This window comes from Alligator mississippiensis, chromosome 7, assembly GCF_030867095.1.
Source record: "Alligator mississippiensis isolate rAllMis1 chromosome 7, rAllMis1, whole genome shotgun sequence".
Lineage (NCBI taxonomy): Eukaryota > Metazoa > Chordata > Crocodylia > Alligatoridae > Alligator > Alligator mississippiensis.
The window spans coordinates 17,272,171-17,291,178 of record NC_081830.1 but is presented as its reverse complement, the minus strand read 5'-3'; the positions used below and the strand labels follow the sequence as shown (position 1 = coordinate 17,291,178).

At 44.7% G+C, this 19,008-nt stretch overlaps 1 protein-coding gene across 3 annotated transcripts in view; it reads right to left on the bottom strand.

Annotated features, from left to right (window-relative positions):
- KAT6A (lysine acetyltransferase 6A) overlaps positions 1-13,056 on the bottom strand; it is a 49,396-nt gene extending 36,340 nt beyond the window's left edge. For 2 of the 3 annotated variants that reach the window (XM_059730625.1, XM_059730627.1), the window contains exons 1-3: positions 12,960-13,056; positions 12,045-12,096; positions 11,160-11,930 (exon numbers count right to left, since the gene is read on the bottom strand). In XM_059730625.1, coding sequence (XP_059586608.1) covers positions 11,160-11,762 — 603 coding nt within the window. In that variant the 5' untranslated portion in view covers positions 11,763-11,930; positions 12,045-12,096; positions 12,960-13,056. Of the gene's footprint in view, positions 1-11,159; positions 11,931-12,044; positions 12,097-12,376; positions 12,397-12,959 lie in introns of those variants that run through there. The other variant, XM_059730626.1, reaches the window with a different exon arrangement.
- Between the last annotated feature and the right edge of the window lie 5,952 nt (positions 13,057-19,008).

Sequence of the window (19,008 nt, the reverse complement as noted above, 5' to 3'; positions counted from 1 at the left end):
AGCTACATCCATGCACCACATTGGCAGTGCAGGTCACTGTCAGCTATCTGAATGTGCTGCATTTCCTGCAGACATTTTACTAATATCAGATGCTCATCAGATAAACAATCTTGCTTCTATCCCTTTATTGCACGTATGCCCACATGCGCAGGAGGGTTCAGAACACATAATCCTGTTTTGGAAAAGGACCAACATGGTTCTGCAACTAGGAAGCAGAAGGAAATACTCAAACCTTACAGATACAGATTTGGAATCACGTTGTGTCAATGTATATGTAGGGCTTTGCGTCACCTCATCAGAAAATGTGCAAGTCACTGCTCTAAATCTAGGATCTACCCTTTAAGAGAATGGTAGCAGGAAAGCCACAGCTAGAGAGTCTATTAATTTACCAGAAAATGCTTCTGCGGACTAAACCATAACCCCGTTCGTTCCAATTCACAATGCTGGTTGTCATTGAGGAGGTACGTGCTGCTTAAAGTGACCTACAGAAACTGCCCCAGACGCCTGCAACTGTAGGAAGGTGAAAGCTGGAACCAGCAGCAATCAACATCACGTGAAGAATATCTGGGATGGAAGGCAACACGGTTCAATGTATAGAGCACTGCAGCAGGCAGTTGAGAGACCTGGATCCTATTCCCAGTTCTGCCAGCAACCTGATGTGGCACACTGGGAAAGTCGCTTCAGTTCTGAATTTCCAGTTTCCTCATCTGTACAACAGAACTAATGACATTTACTGTAGTTTGAGAACTGCAGTGCAAAAAAGCCTTACAGCAAGTGGCTCGGTATAATCTGGAAATACTATTTCACAAGATTTGTTTGTGGCAGAACTGGGTGCCGTTTATAATCTGCAGAATCAGCCACCCTCTCTCCTCTTACTGAATGCCAAGTCACCATGCTTGATACTCTGCAGACAACTGTCAAGAGGCAATACATGCCAGAGTGGACTGAACACACCAAAATGTTTTAAGATACATATTTGTGGCCAAGGCAAGAGTCTTAACAGATTTCTAAAGGGTTCCTGAAGGAAGGCTCCATTTTACCACCACATTCGTTTTAATGCCTGCCTTTTAATGGGCTTTTTTCCTTAGGGTCTCATCCGACCGTTAACAGAGATCCGTGGCCAGAAACAGACTGGTATTGTTTCACCCGGAGATAGGTGTGCAGAAGCCCAAAATATGAGCTTGCTCTAAGAGGAGGATAAAAGAAATAAGAACAATTTAAGGACACTGTCCAAACAGACAGCGTGTCCTTATTTAGCCTACAGACAGCAAGTCTGGTCACTCTGTTGAAAATGTCTGCTTTAGCCCCTGTCTAGGGGAAAAAGAGCAGATGCTGCAATGAAGAAAACATCTGAATGGAAGCACATACTGGTGTGCCCAAGATGAGGGAGGCAGTTTAGCAGCACAACACATCCTACCCGAACTCAATGCAGTGGTTATGTCGACTGAACGAAGAACCTGTGGGAACTAGTTTGAGGCTGAAATAGCAAATAAACAAAAAACCGGAAACATTTTCTAATGGAAAAAAATCAAGTTTTAGACATGTCTTTGAACAAGGGCAAATAAGTGATTGCTTTTTTGTTTTCTAATAAGGCATCTTATGGATTTGTGCCAAGAGAATAGTCATAGTTTTGGGGGCCATTATTAAGTTGGAATAATAATGGCCCTTTCTCTGAAAAAAGAAGACAGCACCGTGGTGAGATCTGAACCTGAACTTCTAGTAGCACAGGAACATCTGATGTGGTGCAGAGGCCTACATAAATATACAGTTTTTGTCAGACAGCTGAGTAGCTATACAGCATTTCAATGAATTTGAATTCACCGCATCTTTATTTGAGAGATATAAATTTAAAATTTGGAATTGCTATTCCTCCACTTACTCTACCCAACCACACAGGTGAAACTGTAATGCAGCCCTGCTCCTTCATTAAGAACTCTACTAACTAGTGTAACTAGGGAAACAAAAAAACCCCCAAAACAAACAAACAAAAAAAAATCAGCACAACTCTCCTCTACCACAAGCCACTAGAAATAGATTTCTAATGATCTTTCACAGCAAGAGTTAGCAAACTCCCATGTTTTTGATCCACCGTCCTTATTAATATGTTCTTGATCCACAGTCAAATGCAGCACAAAGTCATCAGTGCTGCTCTTTCGCCACCCCCTGTACAGCCTGCACAAGAACAGATCATTCCTACATCATCAGTCTCTTGAAAACCTTAACAGTAAGTCTGGACATGGCTCAGACATACAGATTGGTTCCTTCCAACAAACACGTTTCCTGCGGAGAGATGGAGCGCATACAGATACCTTGCAAGCCTAAAGGTAGGTGAAGAAATTGTGCTGACTATAAGACAAGCTACAGTAATTACCACATCTTCACTGACAGGTGATTAAGAGAATATACAATACTGTAACATGTTCAGATATCAAAGACAGATTTTCTGTTTCCAATATGCAGTCTAGCAATAACTCTGGTAACACTTTATCCCTTCTGTGCATCTCTTAATGGTTACTGCTTCCGGAAACCTATTCAGTACAATTTTAGAAGTAACCTTCCCTTTCTTTTTTTCCCACATACTCCTCCAGGGAGTTCACTACAAGCCTAAGCAAGTTAGGACACGAAGGCTTCATCCATAGGTCCTCAATACTAAACGCTCAGAGATAAGTATTGAAGACTAGGAAACCAAATGCCTAGGAGTGCCGAATATCCTTTAAAGGCATTTCAAAAAAAGCCAGTGCAAAACACTAAGATCCTGCTCTACAAGTCTTACGTTACACCCATTTTAAAGACGAGTAAACAGACAGAACTGTGGATTAACTTGCCCAAAGTTGCAATGCATCAGTGACAGAACCAAGAACAGCAAGTCAGAAAACATGGGACTGAGTCTAGGCTCTCAAGTAACCCGTCTCGTTGCATATAGTTATATGGTGAGATACATAATTATGTCCCATTCTTTTGGTATGGTGAAGTGAAAAAGTTTAGAAAGCTAAGCAAGCCTAGATGATTGAGTGCTGTTTGTGCCTGTATGTTATGTATACTTCTACACCATCTAGAAGCTTAAAAAAAAAAAGTCTACAGGATCACCTGTATAAGGATGCTACTGGTGTCTTAAAAGATGGATGGATCTTACGATAACAAGGCAAGTGCTGAATTCTCACCACTCCTACATCTCACCCTACAAGAGAAGCAATATGGGATTCACATATCCTGAAGGATCTTTAGGGAGACGAGGAGTTCTGCTGTAGTCTCCAGATCCAGAAAATAAAAGCTAAGAATACTCTGCACAGAATGGAGGTAGACACTGCCTATAACTACTCTCTAAGTCAAACTTAATTCATGATCCTTTAGAGAAGAAAAGAGCAATAATATACACCCTCCCACCTCCTCTGCACAGAGAACAGAGGTCAAAGGAATTGACAGTCTTCTGTCACACATACGATATGTATGGCCAGATTTTCAACTGCCCGCACTAGAGTATTTTTAATAATTCAGACCCCATCTTTTGGGTAATAGGCCAATATTTCATTCAAAATTTACACTATCCTTAATCATCTCATTTCTACCACATCTGTGACATGCAAAGTATACAAGTGGAAAGATCAAAGTTGTGGGTTGATGGTAGCTCTGCTGGGGAGGGAGGGCAGGAGGAAGGGAATAACCTGCTGTCTCTCTCGTTATGTAACAAAAAGCCAGAACTACGCTATTGTGTACTTAAGTGTGCTCCAGAATCCACTCTCCCAGTCTGTCCATATTCTAAACCTCTGTATAATAAGGTTCCTTTATTAATTGCACTTCAGGGATGTGTCAGTCCGCATCGGCCAAGAGCCACGTGGACAGAAAACACTCACAGCAGGGTGCTAGCCAACACACTGGGCCAATCCCATTTCATTTACGGCTGGTATCCTGCACCCAACTTCAAACAACTGTCAGTACACAGGGAAAAAAGTGGTTCTTAAAACACACCATTGTTGTAAATACATTATCACAACCACACTCCCGCCACTTCCCATGGACTCACCTGCCTCTTGTTCCCCCGCCCCCTGCCAAAACACACCCCGGTATGCCAGACTGTGTCATTCCTTTGTCTAAGACTACCCCCCACCTCTAAAAGACCACACTGCCTTCCCAATGTATCGTCTCCTGTCACCATCATGGAAACCCAAGAACGGATGCCATTTCTGCCCCATTTAATACTGCTGCATTATTAGGTACTGCTTCACCTGTTCACTAATCAAGCGAATCAAGTTCAGAGTAATTTTCTGGCACTTGGGTTTCCAGAGTTACACACTGTGCAGATGGAGGCCATCTGTTAGGAGCCATGACTTTCCTGTCAAAGGAGAACAGTCTTCCCTCTCCAAGGAACCAGCTGGAACAGAGTGAATCCTAATCCTACTCCAGCTGGGAGCTAACGCCAGCACAAGGCTGAACTCTCTTTGAATCTAATTACACCACTGTGGTTGCTGCAGATCCTTTGTGCACCCCACAGATCCTATCGCAACCCAAAACATACCAAACAACTTCACTTGCTAGCAATGGACTTGCTCTTGGACACAAGGCATAGAACTAACAGGCATTCACTTAACATATTCTTTAGTATAGCCACAGAAGCATTAGTTATCATATGGATAAAGGCCCTCCAACTGTCCACAATGCCTTCTTTGACAAGTGAATGCTCTCACTGGATAAATGAAATTTGGCTTTGTCTCTGCTGAACACAGTACGGCAGCTAAGGCATGCCTGCAAGACCTGCGGTAGGACAGGAGAGCTGCAAAGGCAAGCCATGAAGGCTGGTGCGCGCGCGCATGTCTGTCCAATTCAAGTGACAATCTTATTGTGCTACAGATATAAATAGTTACCTGCTTACTTCCTAATTTTGTGCAGCTGTATCTGATCTGTTCTGTTCCTTACGGCAACTGGATCATTACTGAACTACGTAAATATTTCTCCCATCACACTATTTAGGGAAAAAAAACTCTCCTCCTTTTTGGAGCCAGCAACATTTGCTGTAGAGCTCTATACCGTGACATGTCCTGAAGGACAGAGTTTAAATACTTATAGATTAATGCAGGACTTTCTGATTTTACATGACACAAAAAGCAGACCCAAGGAAAATAGAAAATGGGACCAATGAATGCAAGAAGTATTGGCTCTTTCAGCTACTCTTTAAAATTATTCCAGTCGTGCTCTCAGAACATTTCAGTCCATGCTGCAAGTGCCCAGCCTCACTAGCTACTGCAGCCTTCTTTTTAGTTAGCTGAAATCTCTCTACATCCTTTACCATAAAAAGAGTTCTGCAGACCCAAAGCCCCTGGAAGAGAAAAAGGTTCCCCACCTGCAACATCCAGTCTCTCCCACTGCACATCTTTACAGCTTATGGCAATAGGTCACCAGGAAAGAACTCTTCCCTCTACTCAGCAGTGCTACACATCACAACAAACCAGTTTACGTCAAATCTGGTCAGCTTTTTAGGGAGACAGCTTCCAGTTTCTTCATTATTCCTGGAAAATCCTAAACTTTAGTAAAACATGTCTGGGTTCTTGTAGCATAGCCCTGTGGATCAGCTCACCTGTCTATAAAACAGGAACACCCTGCTGCTGGATCAAGTAAAAGATGAAAAGTGCAGCCTTGTGCAATGGAATATTTTGCCCTTAATGCAAAACTTCCACATTATGCAATATGACATTTACATGGCAAAAATTATGGACATGTTGCACATAAAAAGCAATCTGATTCCCAGTGTTTATTAAATGTGTAGGTTATTACATTCGTTTATGACTAATAAGTATTAAAGTATGGATGGTCTGCCATGTGGCAAACTTACAGATACTATAATAATCATAACTCGTATTTATCTTTTTTAGACTTGTGCAATCTTAACACCACAATAATGAAGTCATGCACTGTTCCAGGACTATTTGCAGCGTGCTGAGCTTTTGTCTTCCCCTAATCTTTATTCACTGCTAACTAAGGTCTTGTCTAAACTAAAATCTACGATTGTGGCTTCCCTCGTGTTCGACTTCCATCTATACTCTCTGGTCCCTCCCTCATGGGTGGCAATTTACAGATCTTGCCAAAAAGCCACGGTGGAGGCATTTTAGGTGTAGTAGTGTTAGGTGTCTGGCAGATGTCTCAACATCTTGGAGTTATGTACAGAGTACTTCTGTCCACAGTTCCTAGCAAAGTGCAGCGTCAAAAAAGTCAGCAGATAGCAAGCAGTGGTCATAGCATACTAATTAAAATAATAATTGCAGTATTACAATTACTACGTTATCTGTCTGTTGCATACTGTTACTGTTTCATTTTATACTTAAGTTGAAAATCCTCAGAGCGAGAAGGTTTTTACTGAAGTGTTCACACCACGCTAGGACAGTAAGTCTGGGACTGCTAGGCAACAAGGCTGTACAAATAAGGATTGTTATTGTGGCAGAGGGATCAGTTGCAGAAGTGCCTTAAATCAGGACCTCTCCAGCTAACTGAGTGGCTCTACCAGTTCAAGTAGTTCAGTTCAGTCATGTGGCAAGAAAAGAACCGGGAATCACAAAAAAGCTTGCTTTGAAATGTCAGTGGTCAGGACAGACTCTTGAAACACCACAACCCTCTCTCCAAACCACTGCGAACGTCTCCAAAAGCTACCATCCACCTGTAAAGGGAGTTAAATATGGCAGGTACCACAGACTTCACGCATGATCTTGCGTGAATAGAAATTGTGTAAATATGAAACACTATACTTTTCACACTTCAAAGATGCATATATTAATTACAGATCCCATCAAATCAGCAGTCCTACAAAAAGTGACACTTTTACCACCAGATAATTGAGAGCAACTTTTCCTATAGCAGAGAGAACAAATCCTGTTGTTACTATACAGATGTACAGGGATGTGGCAGGTAGTACGGACAGAAAATCAGGTTGCAACAAACACAGCTATGTCAACCAAGAACCAAGTATCCAAGAAAGTTTCAGCCAGATGCTCTCCAAATTCCTTTCCCCATACTTACTGCTGAAGCCCTTCCAGGCCTGGCCACACCCTAATAAGCTGAAAGTAAATTCTTGTTTCTGTTTCTAGTACTGGAGATAGAACAAGTTTTTACATTTTGGATGACTAGGAAGACATATGTACGGTCTGTCAACTCGATCTATGCGCTCCAAAGTGCTCAAAAAAGGAACGTGACTGAGAACCACGTCAACTCGGCTAATAATTGGGAGGGAATTTGAGAGAACAAATCTATTCCTCTAACAACTGTCAGTGCTGAACAAACCTTTCAGAAAACAAACATGATAAAAACCCCTAAGGATCTGTTTTCTGAGCAGAATGAAACACATACCCATTAGCCATTTGTAAAAGCTTTAAAAATATTTTAACCAGAGTGCTAAAAATCAAACTGTAATCACAAAAATCACATGCTTCTAGAGCCACCTCCTGATAGGATAACTCAGTCCCTGAAGTGGGAAGGGCACTGAATCCACCTGGTGCCAAGCGAGTGTCCTCTGCTCCGCTCCCACCACCTTGGGCTACTTAGCTCACTCAATGTAAGAGGTTTGAAATCTGCACTTCCTTGGCTCCATTGAACACGGGAAGGGAGGATTCCAGCCTCATCTAGACTTTGCACACCATTCTCACTAAATCGCTCAGAGAATTGCTCTTCTCCCCACCACAAATAAAAGGAAGGCCCTCCTGATTCAAGATACTGCGATTAATTTAGCCATCTCTTATTTTGCCCTCATCCTTTCCCCTCCTCTCACCAAAGCAACTAACGATGATGGAGCTCTAGTGTAGCCAGCCACCTGCCATACAGACAAACTGAGCCAAAACGAGGGCCCAGAACTCAGTGCTAGATGCCATACTGGAAGTAAAACAAGCCCTGAGCTTTAGAGAAAAGGCCCAGTCGAAGTACAAAGAAGCAAAGAGAGAGGCACCCATGCCTTCCAACTGCAAAAGGAAAGAGGATAGGCAAAGCACTTCAGAACTAAAAATAACTCTAGCTCCCTATTCACTAACCATCACCACATAAAGGTACCCCCAAACCTTAAGGCTGAATTGTGTCTACTGGCAAAATCTCAGTGATATTTCTGGATTTATACAGACTTTACAGAGGAGGGCTTTTCAACGGCGTTAATCTGTGAACCCAAGTCGTCGTCTTTGTCCAAAGAACGAATGCCGTAACGTGGTAAAGAGTTAGTATTTTCAGTTTTGCAAAAAAGAAAAACAACTTTTTACATAAGCTACTGAGACTCAGTGTTTTTACTTCTTTAACTACTGACAGAAACTATTTTATAGAAAATAGTCTACAAGATGTTTTCAAACCAACTACAGATGTATTCTAGAACATGAGAACTTGGAAGTGAAACTGAACTGTGAACAGCCGAAACAGTTTCTAGTGCCTTTGTCCAGGATGAGAAAAGCAGGGTATGTAATTTTTTTTTTTTTTAATATTTTGCTTTTGGCCTTAGGTTTTAAAATTTCCTTTTTATGTTATAAGAAATGTAAAGATGTCTGGACAAAGTTTTTACAACAGTGCCAACACTGGTACTCAAAAAAAAATGTCAAATGCTTGTCAGAGGTGCTGAGTACACACAGTCCCCGCTGACCTCAGTGGAACCTACTGTTGCTCAGCACATCTGAAAACCCGATACTGTTTCTTACATGACCAGGTGTCCAGGTTGTAGCCAGATTGGTCTAGATGCAAAAAGGAATCAAAACTTGTGGAAGAGGTGATATTTTTTTTTATTAGACCAACAAGATATCTGCAAACAAATTATTTTATTTATTTGCAAGCTTTCGGGCGCACACACCCTTCATCAGGCATAGGAGAGAGCAAAGATTGTAAAAGTTCTTCTAGGCAAAAATGAAAATTCATGACCAAGTATAAATTTAGGATCCTAAATCTGGTTGCCCATATCTGACAAATCTACAACTCTTTAACAGCTTTTTTCACAATGCACACTTAAGAGAAAGCAGCAAAACAGAAAGCAAGGCAACACTTTTTACAGCTAGCTACACTAGATTGACTTTTTTTCCAAGTTCATGTGTTGTGAAGAGTTTTTAGAGTTATATTTTTGTCACAGCACCAATACATGCTGGTGGAATGGTACCCTAGATGAAGAGTTCCTATGATTTCACCAGGACAAAACAAGTGGGTAACTCAAGCAAATGGTCTTTGCAAACAAAACTGAGTCTGAAACTCGGCGCAGTTCCTACCCCTATACAGGTCTTCACATCTCACAAATCCCAGCAGATTCTAATGAGCAGTACACCTGTTGGTAGTTTCTGCAGCAAGCCCATAACCTGACCTGGATATGGAGACTGAACTTCCTCACCCTTAGAGATTGACCCACCACATCAATCAAAGGAAGGTCTGCCTGGAAAACCCCACATACCCTGCACTTGTTCTGTGGATAAAGTAACTCAAGCATCCAGTGCTAGCAATCAATATCTTTAGGGTACACCAGCTTCATTAAAACAAAAATACTAGAGCAAAGGAACCAAAGCATCCGTCAGACACTAAAATTGAGATAAACTACATTTAAAGCAGGATTGCTACTACAGCATTTGTTGTCCCTGCAATTATATCAGTCCGTAAGTTGATCGCCCTGCCTTTGTTGCACACTGCAGGTACATCCCTCCCAGTGATCCTAGCTCCTTGTGGCTTTATGTCATGAGATGTTACAAAACCTCGATCGCTGGAGACTTTTCAAGAATAGGTTGGATAAATGTCAGAAAGAGTTCGCGTATAGCTGACCCTGCCTTGGGGCAGGGGGATAAACTAAGTCAGTGGTTTTCAACCTGTGGTCTGCAGACCCCCGGGGGTCCACAGACTATGTCTAAGGGGTCCGGGAAAGATGATTCTGATCAATCAATAGTATGCAAATACCCACACTTACAATTCAAAGGGGTCCGCACCTCCATGTGAATTTTTTTAGGGGTCCACAAATGAAGAAAGGTTGAAAACCCCTAGACTAGGTGACCTCGAGGTATCGTTCAGCTCTCCTTTCTGAGATGCAGCCAAATTAAAACTAGTAGGACTGTGAAGATATTTTAACATGACAGTAAACAGCTATATGACCTTACATTTTATGAACAGGGCGAGAGTCACAGAAGAAACGACTCAACACAGCACACTGTTTCTAATACTCTTTATATGTTTTGAATATTCGTGGAGTTCCTTCCAAATCTGAGTAGCTACCAGGAAATGCAACAATATCTGATGTTTGAGGTGAATGGGGATGTGTGCGCACAAACATGCACACACACACATACACGCACTTTAAAATCTTGACCAAAATTTTAAAATTGCTGTTTTGCACGGAAGCATACTTGAGGAGTACAGAAAGGGACAGGATTTTTGGTATCCCACCTCATCGTAAGGACACCCCCTTGTAATGATCAGACTAAATGAATGGGTGCATACAGTAGAATGAGTGTAAAGCTATTTCTAATGACTAGTCTTGCTCTCAGGTTGTGTTGACATCAAGATTTTATTTAATAGTATTTTCCTACTGCTACCACCACCGGTTCCATTTCTATCAGCATTAGGTCTTGTCACAAAAAAGTTTGATTACACTGGTCTGGTAACAAAAGCTACAGGCTCTAGTAATGCTCGATGCGATAACCAAGCAACTGTATGAAGAAGCTGCTGGCTTTTTACCTGTAGTGTCACTGAAAGGTGCTCAGCACAGGCCTATATTCTTTTGTCCTGCAAAGGGCAATGCTGTGGTCTACACCATCTTACCGTCATAACCCTCCATGGATCTTCAGTAATGGCAAAAAGTGATAGAAAATGAGTATTAGAACACATATCTATATACCCTGCAGTCTTCCAAGCCTCAGATCTGGCTAGGCCACAGCCAAGTGCTCTGCCTGAAGTGTCAAAGTAATCCGAGAGGCACTAAGGACTCGTATGTATAAAATTAAAAAAAAGGAAATGGAAATGCTTTTTGAAAGTGGCTACGAACTCCCCTGCACTGAGTCTGAAAGTGAATGGGACAAGATCATTTTCAAGCACTTTCAGAAGCATGCGAAAGAAAAAGAAACCTCCATCCACTTAAAGATTCACCACAGGCCCCAGACCATTTCCAACTTATCTGATGCATAATGAAATACTGACCTCAAAATTGGAGCCTTTACACCCTATTTCGTCAGCTCCGAGGCTCTTACCTTATCCTTCTCATGGGGAAGAAGCGACACAGGTGGCAGGCAGGAAAGAGACTCGCAGCTTTCCTTCCCGTCAGCATTAGCAACTGCTTTAGTGTTGAGCTGGTAGAGAGGTCCATCTTTAAGGAGTCTGCCATGGCCAACAGCACGCTTGACAGCTAGTCGCAATTGCTGGTGAAAAGCGGAAGCAGCGCTACCTCCAAACAACACAGACACGTCCTTCTGACCTTTCAAAAAGCGCTCTATGTTTTTCAAGGATGAGCCACTGGACTCCGCCAAGCCCTCGATTGCCCGTTTGATCAGTTTATTCCAGTCCACGTTTGGTTTACCATCCAACTTGCCATGGTTTCGAGGCTTCGGAAGTGCTATTCTCCCCGGATTATCGGGATCCTTGTAGGAATTGAGACCCTTGTTGGAGACTTTTAAAATAGTCCCATCTTTAACGCTTAATTCTAGTTGTTCCAAAACAGTTTTACGGTCCAAACCATGGGATGAAGACACCGCATTGCATATCCTCTCCTCTGAAGGGCGTTGTTTTTGCTTCTTGACCTTTTTAATCGCCTCCAAAATCCACTCAGTATACAGCGGGTTGGCGAGTTTTACCATGGTGAAGACTTCTGTATATCCATAGAGTCGTTATCCCTTATCCCGATGCTGCACAATTTTCACACCGTGGGAAAACAGATTCTCGGAGGAGAGTAACCAGCTAACCATAGCATACACGTTTCTGATATGAACTGCTTCTCTTTGATCCAATATTAAATTTTCTTAAAACTGAAAGAAACACAACACATCCCATTAGGAGCTGATCCACGCTTCCCAACAGATCCCACCACCGCTCCCGCGGCAAGCCTGGCAAAGCTGGAAAGCTGTCAAAGCACATCTTACCTCGCTTCGGGACTCCCGCACCGCGATCGGAAAGAGAACTGGAATGTTACGCCTGCAAGAAAACGGGACGGAGTAATTTCTGAGCAAAAAAAGTCACAAGCCTAAATCTGACTTCCGCCATCCTACGGACGGACGGACGCCTCACAAAGTTTCCCCGAGACCACCCTCGCCGCCCCGGGAGACCGCCAAGTCGCGAAAACAGAAAAACACCGCGTTTGCGTGCAGGGACACAACCGAGTGCCGAAGGTGACAAGGCCGTGCTGTTCCCGCCCAGCCAAGGCGAGTCCCAAGCAGAGAGAGTCGGGACGGACGACGCACTGAGGAAAGACTACCTGGCGCCTTTTGTCTGCGGCCGGGGTTTTACGGCGGACCCCAAAGCGCCCCCATTGTGCCTGGTGTAGGCACGAAAGGGCGCGCGGCGAAAGGGGGGTGCGCGCCGCGGCCACCCCTCCTCGTGTCCCGAAAGCAGCCGCGACACCTGCCCGCCAAGGCGGCGCGGAGAAAGTTGTGCGGAAACCTGCGGGCGTCCCCTCGCCGGGGCTGGGGCCGGGAGGCGGAGGGTGACAGGACGCCGGCCGCACGGGCGGGAAGCCCCCCGAGTGCCCGGCCTCGCCGCCCGCGGCAGACAAAGCGCGGCCGCCCCTCGCCGCGGGCTCGGCACCAGGCGGCGGGCGGCGCCCCCCGGCCCTGCACCTGCCGCGGCCCCGCGGCGCGGCGCGGCCGGGCCTGGGCGGGAGGCGGGCGCGGGAGGCGGGGGCCGCGGGCCGGGCCTGGCGCAGAGCGGCGGCGGCGGCGGCGGGCGGCGGGGCCGGAGCAGGCCGCGAGCCCGCGGCGCCGGGCCGGCCTCCCCCGCGGCGCCCGCCGCCCCGCCGCCTGCCCGCCGCCCGGCCCGCGGCCCCCCCCGCCGCCACTCACCGGGGCCTGCGCGCGGCGGGCGGCGGGCGGCGGCGGCCGGACGGCGGCGAAGCCCGAAACTGACACGGCGGCCATCTTGGGTCCGGAGCGCGGCGGCGGGGGGGGGGCGGCGGCGGGCGGGAACAGCGCACGGCGGGCGGGGCCGCGCCGCCTAGAACAGCCGGGCCGGGGACAGGGACAGGGACAGGGCCGGGGACACGGCGGGCTCCGTCCCAGCGCCCGCGGCCAGGGGTAGGGGGCAGGTCTGCCCCAGCGCCCGGACGGTGTCACCGCTGCATCGCCTTTACCCCCAGGCTGCCTCTCTTTGTGCCCGGACACATCCTTGCATCGGGAGCAGGTGGCAGCCGCGGGAGGACACGGCCGGGCCGGCTGCCTGGTGTTGCACCGACCGGCCCCAAAAGAGCCATGCGGATGCTTCTTGGCGAGTGACACCCTTCGCCGGTCCCGCATTGGGGACCGCGCCAGTTTGGGACCCTGGACTCGGGGAGTTCCCGCGTCGACCTCGGCTTGCGGCGTGGTTTCTCGCGCTTCGGATGGGCAAGTTCGTGCGCGGCGTTTTTAAGCGGTCACCCAGCGTAGAGATGAGAGCTTTTACGAGACCGCCGAGATTTTCGCCAAAAAAAACCCCCACCCCAAAAAATGGTTTGATTGCAAGCTGTCGGGCTTGGGGCTGAAACTTTGTTGGTACCGAGAAATCCTTGTTTCACCAGATTCGAACCATTCGCCCTAGATAACGTTTGACCCTTCGCGAGGCGTCGGAGAAAAGGTTGTCCAAGTTCTCCAGGATCCTCGAGATTGGCAGTCGCGCTCTTCTGTCGACTGCGGGTCCTCTTCTGTCTTCAGAGGATCTTCTCTGAGTAGGTGTACGGTTTGTGTCCGATCCCTAATTGTACCTTGCGTCCAGTTCTGAACTCGTGAAATAGCGTACCACGTTCTGGGCGAGACATTTCTTAGTGTGCAACTCCCCAGAGAGCAAGGGGAGCAATACTGACAGCTCTTAGTTTCGTGCAGGGTGGAGAATATCTAGCTCTCGGAGACCATAAGGACCCCCCCCCCAAACAGGGTTTTGGTGGAGGTGGCGTAGAATAGCGGTCACAACGACGCATGTTTTGGAGATGCTTTCTAACTCAAACCTCTTTGCTGAGTGTACACATTTAAAACTGTTTTATTGCTAATCCACTACGAACTGAGATCTTGCCAAATTGCAAATCCCTTTCCACTGGAAAGACTCCAGACCTACATACAAACTGGGGACAATGCTTCAGTAAGATCCTCGTGGGTGACTGTGTCCATACAGAGCCTCGTTGAAGACCCCCGGCTTCTGTGCAAGCAAAGAGAGCTCCTTCGTGGGAGTACCTGGAGTGACCTGAGCTTGGGGCTGAAACTTTGTTGGTACCAAGAAATTCTTGTTTCACTGGATTCGCACCGTTTGCTCTAGATAACGTTTGATCTGCTTGTTCAGTGTTGCTTGGGCTGCAAGTGACAGCTCTGAAAGCTTTTCTTATTTCAGATCTAGCTGTTGGTTTTGATTACATGTGCAAGGTACAGTCCTGTGCAAACAGGCTATGGCCAGTAGCCACACAATTTCACCAGGAACTTCCCGGATGAATGTTGTGTCTAGTTTTGGATTGGATCATCTTTGCACAAACTTTCTAATCTCTTTGGAGACGGGGAATTGGTAAAGTACTCTTGTAGACTTACTTTTTTTATGCTCCCCATCCCACCCCTGTGGTTTCTTGCCTTAGACTGAGGTGAGGAAGCGGAATGAACAGGAAGGAGGGTGCTGGAGTAAACTGTTAATTGGGACAGAGGAGAATCCTGGTTGCTCAGTCTCTGCCTAGAGAAAAATGCAGATGGCAGCTTGACATCAGCATGTAAAGATCCCTGTAGCAATTGTTTCTGTCTCTGTTCCTAAAGGTTTCAGAGTCCCTATTACGTTCATCATTTCCCCCCTTCCTGTTTGGGTCCCCATGTCCCTGAATTATAGCTGTGGTGCTGAGTGCATGGGAGGTAATGAAGAGCTGAAGTTCATTTCCAGGAGCTAATGAGGGTAAAATAAAGTAAAACTGAGAATTGCTTATGCAAGTATGATACTAAGTTAAAACTTCCTCCTCAGCTGCTGGACTTTTTTGTCTGTTTTAAAAGTCATATTAGGATTATTTAACCAGCAGCAAATTATGATGCAAAGAAGAACGCATTGCATTTGAAAGCTTAGTTAAGTCTATTCTGCCTGTGCAACTAGGTCAGTCAAAGGTGTCACCAGCAAAAATCCTTCCCTCTTCCCTATTTCCTGGACCATCATGCTATGTCACTCAGTGCTAGCAAATTGTAAACTGTTCAAGGTTATATCGTTTAGAAATTAGGATTTTTTTCAGAAATCCAATACTGTCTGTTTGCCTTTCTTTCTGTTCCATTTTCAAAGCACAATCTGACAGTTACACCAGCAGGATCATTGCATATGGTATGCTGCAGATGGCAAAAAGTTGTTTTATCCATCAAGATAATGCACAGTTTGGCAACACCGTTTTGTGAAATGACTAACTCCTTGGCTGTGGTTGTATCCAACTTTCACTGGAGACCCATGTACCTTCTAACTGAGCGCTGGCTCCTCACTGACCTCCAGTTCCCTTGGGTCTTGCTATATTTACCAGCAAGATTGATTTTTGCTTTAGAAACATCTTTCGCTGGATTCTTCTCCTTTTAGTTTCCAATTCGGGTTTATATAAACTCCAGCAATCCTGGGCAGAGCTTTTTATTTACTTTCAAAATGAAATATGATCCCCATGCTGACAGCCCAGAAGCAGCCAGATAGCATTTCTGCAGCAGTAAATAGGGTAATTCTGCACATTGCTTTCTGCAGGTACTAGCAGGAGATTGGGACATTCTTGAAAGGTTTATAGTTCAAAGTAGATCCCAACAGATTCACGTCTGTCAAGGGCCAGAACTGCTCAAAGGATTTTAAGGTATCTTGCATTGTATCGCTACGACTTCTTTCCTCCATAATTCCCTGCAAGCTTGAAATGTGAAACCTGTTCCCTTGCCCAAAAAATGGTTTTTCATACATGTTAACTTGAAATTGTAGTCAGAAGCTTATATTAATATTTTTTGCAGGCGAAAGAAAACCCTTTTGAGGTATTTGGGTTTTTTTTTTTTTCTTTTTTTCTTGTTTTGAAGAAGATACACGAACAACATGAACGGGGCAAAGTAGTCATGATTTTGCTGAGTATGAGCAAAAGAAGGAAATGGCACTCTTTAAAAACAGTTTATGATTCAGCTGAACCTGGATGCTGTTTAGAGGTACAAAGAAAACAGGTCTACACCCAAAGGGATTCCCTTTCTTGAATTTCAGAGGCTCAATGTGAAAAATGGAGAGGCTAGAACTTCTCAAAGAAAGATGCAAGAAATGCAGGGGTTATGTTAGGCCACTTAAACATAGATGGTACTCCCTCTGGTTCCCATTATTGTAGGATGCAACTGCCTCCTTATCTCTGAGGTGACAAATAGAGTATTACTGGCAGTGCTTCTTGGATCAGTTGTACTTGAAGTAATGCATCTACACTCCAGAAGAGACTGTGAGTTTGAAGACAAAATTAAGAAGCCAGCCAGTACCACAGGACCAGGCATTAGATGGAAAGGCACCTGAGTTTCAAAGACCTAGCATAACAAAAATATTCTGGATTGGGTCCGCAAAAGGCCAGTATATAGCTAGGATTCAATGACAGGTGGATTCAGCCCTAAGTTACCTCTGCTGGCAGGACACTGACTAAAAAAAGGATCTGGAGAGCAATTAATACTGAGCCAAGAATGCTATCAGGCCTCACAGTTTAGAGCCAAGATGTTGGCGACCTTTATACAGCTTTTGTGTAATTGGGTAGATTTCTAGCTTTGCCAATTTAACAAAGTCCAATTTTCTCACATAGAGCAGAAATAAATATAAATTATCTCTTCAGCTTGGCTTCCTCACACTTTTTCACACTTAAAGCATACGTACAGTCCTAAAAACAGATTACAAACTAATCGAGCTATTTCTCCAACTAGCTGAGAAGGGACAAATAGCAGCAATAATCTCTTTTACCTTTAGGGGCAAATATTGAGAAGGAAGCTATAAGGGAATTTGCAACACACCTTTTGTAGACCATCCCATGAGCTTCCCTTCATAAATCCACTGGATACAAAAAATCATGGACTAAATATAGACATTGGATTAACAACCTGCCTGACATCTGACACCCCAGATAACCTACCTCCAGCTGACCACTTGCATTCCTCCACACATTTCCCTCCCTTCCTCCCCACCATCTCTACCCATTGTCTTCCTAATTTCCACTCATTTGCATTTTCACAGACCTGCTTGTTGTAAATTTGCTTCTTTTCTACACACAACACCAGCAGAGTCTCCCTAGGCCTGACATAGGGTGTTTGTGCCCAAAAGCTTGCAAAGAACTTTTCCCCCCCAACTTTTGAGTTGGTCTAATAAAAGATATCGCATCTACCCAAAGAACCAAGATAGCCATAAGGCACTTGGATGAAAAGGCATTTTTTCTGATCTAAGGAGGAACGTGAATTGCGTGGGTTGGGTTAGCTGGTTGGTCTGTTTCTTTGTTGCTGTTTGTGTTTTGCACCCTGTGTTAACTAACAATTGGTAACATCCTGGTGTGGTCAAGGCAGTTTCAGTTTTGACATGATACCCGGTGAAAACAGCAAACATCATGAGGGAATGGACTGTTTGCTTTGAACTACAAACGTGCGTGAAATCTGTAATGATCTTCCCATTACAGGATGTTATCCTTTCCTTTCAGGATCACAAGAGTTAAACTCAGATAGGCTGGGGTGTATCCACAACTGGTTTAGCTGTTGCAAAGTGCTCTGTGTGCACTTGCAGACTGTACTTTGGATTCAGGTACAAGGGCAAATGAGTGTTTTAACCCCCTGGAGTACAGCCTCTTAGTTCAAGACTTTTTATCCTTTTTATTTTTGATAAGGGGAAAATAAATACCCAAAGCAGCTCTCTAAGCGTCCTCAGAGAGAGCGCAGAGTTAGGATTTATCACTTGCTTGGTACTGAGTCCACAAAGAACAGATGGTGTGGTTGTTGCCATACTGCTGGAAGGGTTTAAGAACAGCCCCTGTGTCAATAGAGCTTCAGCATGCTAAGAGCAGCTCTTCACTGCCCAGAAGCTATTTGTCCACGTCTCATCTCATGTCACTTAATTTTCATCTGCAGCTAATCATTCCTGGCCTTATTTAAGGATTATTTATCTGAACTACATTTAATAGTGCACAGAAGCATACTCTACTCTATACAGTAGTTCAGGACAAGGAACAGAAGGGATTTTTGTATTCCCCAAGGACTGCTAGGGACTTTGGGAGGCATATACCTTTATGCTTTTTCATGTTATTATGTTTTAATTAAATCTACACTATTTATTGAAAACTACCCTGAAACACTGGCAGAAAGTGCTATGGAAATCAATATCCCTGTGTAATTTGGTAGCATCGATTAGCTTTTAATGAATTTTCAAAGTCAGAGAGGACATTCTGCATAGCTGCCACTGTGACATACCAGGTCATTTTGAAATACATATTGCTCTGTAAACCTTAAATGGGAGATGAGAGGAGTAGAACACATGCAATCTTTTGTGCAAATCTATTTTGCCAAAAAAAAAAGGAGGGGGTGTAGAAGAACCAGAGCATCCTTCTGGTTAGGATTGAGCCTTCCCCAGGGTTCTGGATAAATGGAAAGAGCACTGAACTGTTTTGGTCTGTATGGGTAGAACGAATGTGTATGCAATTGTCTAACATGAGAAGCAGGCAGGGTTATTAGACATGCAGGCAAATACATCATCCAAACCCTCTATCCAAATCTCAGTGGAGCCCTCTGCTGGTGTGGGTTGGTTTGAAAACATTTGCTCTGTGCACCTTGTGTCTGAAAGAGGAAAGTAAATTGCCCCATTTTGGCTTACAAGAGACCAGAGAAACTATTGCCTTTGGTGCTACATTAGGGTGGGATGACGTGGCACGCTTAATGTCTTAATTTACATCACAGTTAT